The following is a 6423-nucleotide window of genomic DNA, read 5'->3' on the forward strand; positions in this document are numbered from 1 at the left end:
CCTCGGGGGGCGTTCTGTCCTGTCACTGCAGGAACAGCCCGCGGGGACCGGCCAAGGGGCACCTTCCCTCAGCAGCGCCCGGGCTGAGCGGGGGTCCCTGGGCCGCCCCCGCCCCGACAGCCCTGCCCGGGCCCCGGCAACAGCCCGGTGTGGCGCCCGCCCGCGGCTGCCCGGGCACGGAGCGCCCGCCCGCGGAGCCGAAGCACGGCCGCGCGGCCGCGCAGCTCCTCCCGGCCCGGCCCCGCCCGCTGCTCTCGGCATGGCGGCGGCGGGCGGCGGCAGCAGCTGCTTCGTGCTGGGCGCCTCCGGGGAGACGGGCCGGGTGCTGCTGCGGGAACTGCTGGCCCGGCGGGCCTTCGCCCGGGTCACGCTGATCGGGCGGCGCCGGCTGAGCCTGGGCGAGGCGGAGGCGGCCGTGGTGCGCGGGCCGGGGGACAGGGCTGGCCGTGGCGGCGGGGACCGGGCCGGCGGCGCTGACCCTCGGCCTTCCCGCAGGAGCAGGCGGTGGTGGACTTCGAGCGGCTGGGCGAGCACGCCGCCGCCTTCCAGGGACACGACGTGGGCTTCTGCTGCCTGGGCACTACGAGGGCCAAGGCTGGCGCAGTGAGTGGGGAACCCCTGAGCCCCGGGCGAGCAGGGGTCCCGCTTGTCCCCTCCCCTGCCCGCTCCCTGCCCCGCTGACCCTCCCCTCTCCCCGCAGGATGGCTTTGTCCGGGTGGATCGGGACTACGTGGCACAGGCAGCCGAGCTGGCGCGGGCAGGGGGCTGCAAACACTTTATCCTGCAGTCCTCCCGGGGGGCAAACGCACAGAGCCGCTTCCTCTACCTCCGCGTGAAGGTGAGGGGGCTGCTGGGGTGGGCTCCTGATGCTCGTGCAGGAATCACGCGATGCCAGGAGGCTCGGGAAGCAAGCAGGAGCTGAGGTTTAGAGATGCAAATGGCTCTGGGGGTCCTCCTGCTGCTGTGGGACAAGGGAGGGGGCTGGCTGGACAGCTGTGCAACTGGCTTCTTATAAAGCAGCACAACACCTGCATGCAGCGTCTGCCTCCCTCCTCAAACTCCAGAAACATCTGCTGGGGTCTCCAGCCCAACAACAGTTCCCCAGCCTTAAGCTGGGATAGCTTCACGGCTATGTGGGAAGCTCAGGGCTGTGGCCAGGTGAGATGTGAACTGTCTCCTGAGGGAAGGCCTGCAGGCTCCCCAGGGAGGACCACACCCGTCGCAAAAGCTTTTTTGTCCATGTGTTGTGTGCTGCAGCTCCCAACACCTGCTGGACTCAGAGCTGCCTGCCAGCGCCTTGTGCCACCTGGATCCATCCCCAGGCTGGATGCTGAGTCCAGATGCTCTCCGGAGCAGCCTGTTGCAGTTTAGCACAGTTTAGTGATGGTTGCAAGGGCGCACTGCTGCCTGGCCTGGAGAGCTGATCCCTGCCTGGCCTGCTCCAGCCTCACGTGTGTGTTAGTGCCACCCTGCCCTCGGCTCAGCAGCCCTCTCCTGACTGTTCATGGGGGTGGCAGGGATGGTGCTTGCAGTCATCCTTGTCTCCTTTTGTCCTGCCTGGCTGCTCTGACAGGGAGAAGTGGAAAACCTGGTCCAGGCTGTTGGTTTTGATCACTGTACCATTCTCCGGCCAGCGTGAGTAGTGTGGAGGTGGGAGGGCACAGGGTGCAGGGTTGCCAGGGCAGCAGGGAAATGCTTCAATGGGAGATGGAGGAAGAGAAAGGATACATGAGGGTAGGGCTGGGGAGGGAAGTGGAGAGTGCCAGCAGCAGCAAATGCAGTTCATGGATGAGCAGACTGCTTCCCAGTGCTGCAGGGAGCAATCTCTGCAGTTTCCTATGGCCCATCCCACTGCTAGTGCCATGCACCATGCAATGACAGGATCTTTGGGCTGAAAGCATAGGTTGAGGCACATAGGTCAGAGCTTAGCTCCAGATGGACCTTGACCATATGGAGAGGGAACACTCCCCTGTGTCCTTTCAGGTGTACTGTGCTCTTGATACCTAGGAGAACTGAATTCTGCCCTCATCAGCACAGTGGGGAAAGGAGTTTAGTGTCCGAGGGCTCAGCTCTGTCACATTCCATGACCCTGTCAAGACCCCAAAGCCCGTGTCAGTTCAGGGAGCCTGTCTGGCCCCTGGTGCAGCTGGAGAACTCAGTCTCTGGCTCTCACCCTGGATTGTTTCATGCTGACCCACCTCACCTGCTTGCTCTGCAGGGTGCTGCTGTGCAGGCGCCAGGAGTCCCGGCCCATGGAGTGGATAGCCCAGCAGTTCTTGGGCGCTGTGGCTCGGCTGTTCCCCACCGCTTACTCAGTGCCTGTGGAAATGGTGGCCAGGGCTATGGTGGCCTGTGCACTGCAGCCAGGAGAGGGGAAGGTAAAGGTGCTGGAGAACAGGGCCATCCATGAGCTAGGAAAGGCAGTGCCACAGCAGAGCACAGGGCAGCAGGGATGACACACAGGAGCTTGGTTCACTCTTCAGATGCTCTCTGGGCTGAGGATGAGCGCACACATGGGAGAGGTGTGGGGTGCTTGCATGGCTAGCGTGGAGCCCAGAGGTACATCCACTTTTTGCACTTTGGCTGATTCTCTCAAGTGATCAAAAATGCAGGTGCTGGCTGCTGGGTGGGGATAAACAATGTGCACTGCTGCCTGGATCCATAATACAAATACGGGTAAAGATGATGTAATCCAGGCCTTGAATAAAACCCTGTGACTGATCTGGTTGTGCCGGCTTTGTGTTGAAATAATGTCTGTCACCCACATGTCACCAACCCAGCCTCAGCCTCATGTGCTCAGATCGTGTCACTTCAGAGAATGCTCACTGGCAGGTGACAGGCACAGGAAGGCAGCTGCCTGTGTGGAGGCTGCACTTGACAGAGCACATGGTGGCACCAGTGCTGTTTGGATAGCAGAGCTCCTGGATGCTCAGCAGCAGCTGCTGAGGCGCCAGGAGTGTCTATGCAGACACTGCTGGGCTCATCTGCTCAGGGTGCAGGGCTCTGGGGACGCTGCTGCTCACACCTGGCCTGCCACTTGGTACCTGTAGTCACAGAAACACCATGCAAGTACTTGCAAACGCCCGTCCCTCTGGGCTTTCCTTGCAGGCACGAAAGAGCCTGAGCCCAGCCCCGTTTTCCCAGGAGTGCTCTGCGTGTGCAAAAGTTGAGGTCAGCCCTGTGCACACCATGTAGGGGGCTTGCTCCTGCCCAGGTGCCAGAAGGGGAGCAGGCACGAGGAGCAGGGCAGTGTCCCAGGCCCCGGCTGCTCTCAAGCCTCGTGCTCTGGGTCGAGGAACTCGGTGGCTCCCCACAGGGGATGCAGAACATACGTGACTCCCAAGTTCCCTGCTGGCCAGAGTCCCAGCACTCCGGGTAATGCTGCTTTCCAGGATTCTCTGACCTCACCCACGGCTCCTGTGTCAGTGACTTGGATGTGGCAAATGGAGGGAGCCTACATCTCATCTCCTCCTTCTACACAAGCATTTCCATCGTTGGCTTGGGCCTCAGAAAGTTGTGGAGGCAGTGAGACGGTGTAGGCCTGCACCTAGGCAACTCCTCAGCCATGTGAGGGGCTCAGTTCAAAGAGGCCACAGAGCCACAGCTACTGGTAAAGACTGTCCCAGTGAGAGCAAAACATCGCCTTAAGAGCAGTGCACAAAGGGAAATGAGAGCTAGGCTGGTCAGCATCACGCAAGTATGAGGAGCACAAAGGCTGGTCACCTGCAACACTGGCTTACACAGGCATGGTGCACTCAACGCTTAAAGAGATTTTTATTAAAAGGGCACGTGCTTATATGAGGGAGTGCAAATGAACATCTGAAGTGGCAGGACCTTAAAGAAGGGAAAATTAAGATGAGAGAATAAAAAAAAAGAATTCAAGCTCTGGAAAAACCAGGTGAAAAGCAATCCACAGAAGATGTGAGAAAGCACCCTAAAGGCATAAACATGAATTATGACTATGTGAGAAGCAGAAAGTTCTCCAGGGAGGCTCAAGGACAGGATGTGATCAGGCTCTATAGGAAGGAATGAGCCATCAAAGAAAGCCTTGCTGGGTTACTTGCATTGCCCTTTGCTGTTAGGGAGCTCACACTACCATCATTCCTTAGGGGACACACATTTGCATGACTGTCCCAAAGCATGCAGAGGAAAAAAATATTTTTTAACACCATTTTTAGAACACATGGTTAAGTCAGCCAAAAGGAGCACTCAGATGAATGTCCAAATACTCTCCTGGGTGGCAATTGCAGTGATCCCTTTACCAAAAGGTCAATATTATTAAATATGATGCTAGTTCTTCAAAAGTTCCAGTGGGAACCAGGAAACGGGAAAGCAACTAGGCTGCCTTCTGTAAAAGGCACGTTGCTAGAAAGGATAATACAGTGTGGAAATAACAGGGCCAAGGATAATCTGGGTGTAATGGGAGATTCCATGTGGCTTTTGAGGGGTCAGTTGCAAGGCACAAGCCTAGATCCCTCTTGGAGGAAACCAGCCATTGTGTACACAAGAAAATCTGCTCCTCAGAGTGCACTCAGATCTCCAAAAAGCTCTCCCAGAAGGGTTCTTAAAGAAATTAGGCTGTCGTGGGAAGATGAGGAAGGTCTGTGTAGTTTCTTATTGGAAATATTTTCTTAGCACTCCAAAGCTTTGAAACACACGAAACAAACATTTCTTGCTGGACAAAACTCTGTGGAAAATGCAAGCCATTTCTGTGTAACTCTTGTTTCTGCTCAGTGGTAAAGGTTTCTTTTTCAGTGTTTCAGATAAATCTGTGTTAAAATGCTCAGCTGCAATCCCAGCACACAGTATAGCTTCCTTATCAGCCTCCCACATGGAGTTTCCTCACACACTTTGGACCTCAGTTGCCCAATTTGCTCTGTGCACTCCTTAAACCCCTACCCCAGAGCTTTGGAAGAGATTTTAGACCACTGCAGTCCCTGCCGGCCCTGAGCTGTGAGAGCCACCAGCCCCTCTGGCCCGCCTTCCCTGCCTGAGCAGCCAGCACAGCCTCCTGCAAACAGCCCCACGCTTCAAAGGGGCTCTTCAGAACAGCCCCTGAGCTGGCACTCAGTGACATCCCTGTGACATCCCTGATGAGCTCTGTGGCCCCAAGGGCACTGGCACAGCCCAGCAAAGGTGCAGTTTGCAAGGCTATGTTCCTCCAGAGTGTGGGGGCCTGAATAAATGTATTGTTATGGAGAGTCCCTGTTAAGATCTATGTATTGTAAGATCTGTGTGGGTCTGAGTTGCTCCAAACGAGCTACAGCTGCGAAGTCCTTAGTTGGGCAGCAGCTGTAGCTCATGAAGGTAACTGGAATAAATAGGGATGGGTCAAGAGCCCAGGAGGAGCCTTTGAGAAGATGCATGAAGAACTGTGCTGCAGAGAAGAACGGCTTGGTACAGTATGGGACTTGAGAAATATTAATACAACGAGAATACAACACCAGAGAGTTGGGGCTGCACCCCAGCTGCTGGGAGATGGGGCCACTGAGCTACCCCTGATGGGGGTGAGGCACCTCCAAGCTCCTCCTGAGTCCTTTGAGAACAGGGCAGAATGAGAACAGCCTGGAAGAGTAAAGGACCTCCATCCCTTGTGGGTGCTGCTCTTCCCTTCCCCGCTGTGGGACATGAGGGAGGCTGGTGGGCACCTCCATGCCAGCAGAGGGAAGGGCAGCCCACCACACCCTGGCTCTGACCCCTTGCCCGAGTGCATCTTGGGGGCTGTAATCAGCCCAAACCATTATTATCTGAGCATCTCATCCTCTGAAATTGTTGGCTGTACTTTTTTTCATTCAGTTTCCACTACAAACCAGCACAAAGCCAGGCCAAGCTCTCCAGGGAGGTGCAGTTTCCAGCAGACTTCCAGCTTTCACTTACTCAGATGCCTGAACACAGGCAGTGTGTTGCTGCATAATCCCATAACAGGTGCAAAATCCAGCCAGAAGCCAGAGCCAGGCAGGCACATCTCTGACACAGCACAAGGGAAAGGGGACCAAGAGCTAAGCTTCAATGTAACCCTGGGTTTCACCCAGGGAAATGGTGGCTGTTAGTGCCCCTGGGTGTGCACAGCCAGGTTGGGAGCAAAGTCCCTATTCCCAGCTCCCAGTGTTAAACAAAGCACGGAGAGGCACATTTTCATAGTCACCCAGGAGCCAAGGTCTGAAACTAAAGTCACCAATAGCCACCACCATTGTTGAAGCAGTGGATATTTGACATTAGCCACTGCCTTGAAACCAACAGCAAGACTTCTCACAAGCGTTTTTATTTTTCTGAAAGTTCCATTTTTCACTCGAAAAATCTCTCACTTGAATGAAGCATTTCTACCTGGCTCTTCTAAATACTGACTTGCAGCCTGATGAATCATTAAAAGAAACGCTGTGGGCTTCCTGAAGTCCCCTAAACCTCAGCTTGGCCCTTCCAATT

At 55.9% G+C, this 6423-nt stretch overlaps 1 protein-coding gene across 1 annotated transcript; it reads left to right on the forward strand.

The window, feature by feature from the left end:
• Window positions 1-127: 127 nt before the first annotated feature.
• HTATIP2 (HIV-1 Tat interactive protein 2) lies at window positions 128-2722 on the forward strand. The gene is made up of 5 exons (XM_074546529.1): window positions 128-418; window positions 496-603; window positions 701-838; window positions 1574-1635; window positions 2219-2722. The coding sequence occupies exons 1-5, from the start codon at window positions 260-262 to the stop codon at window positions 2454-2456; spliced, it is 705 nt and encodes a 234-aa protein (XP_074402630.1). The 5' UTR covers window positions 128-259; the 3' UTR covers window positions 2457-2722.
• Window positions 2723-6423: the final 3701 nt, after the last annotated feature.

The sequence above is a fragment of the Zonotrichia albicollis genome, chromosome 8, assembly GCF_047830755.1.
Source record: "Zonotrichia albicollis isolate bZonAlb1 chromosome 8, bZonAlb1.hap1, whole genome shotgun sequence".
Classification (NCBI taxonomy): domain Eukaryota; kingdom Metazoa; phylum Chordata; class Aves; order Passeriformes; family Passerellidae; genus Zonotrichia; species Zonotrichia albicollis.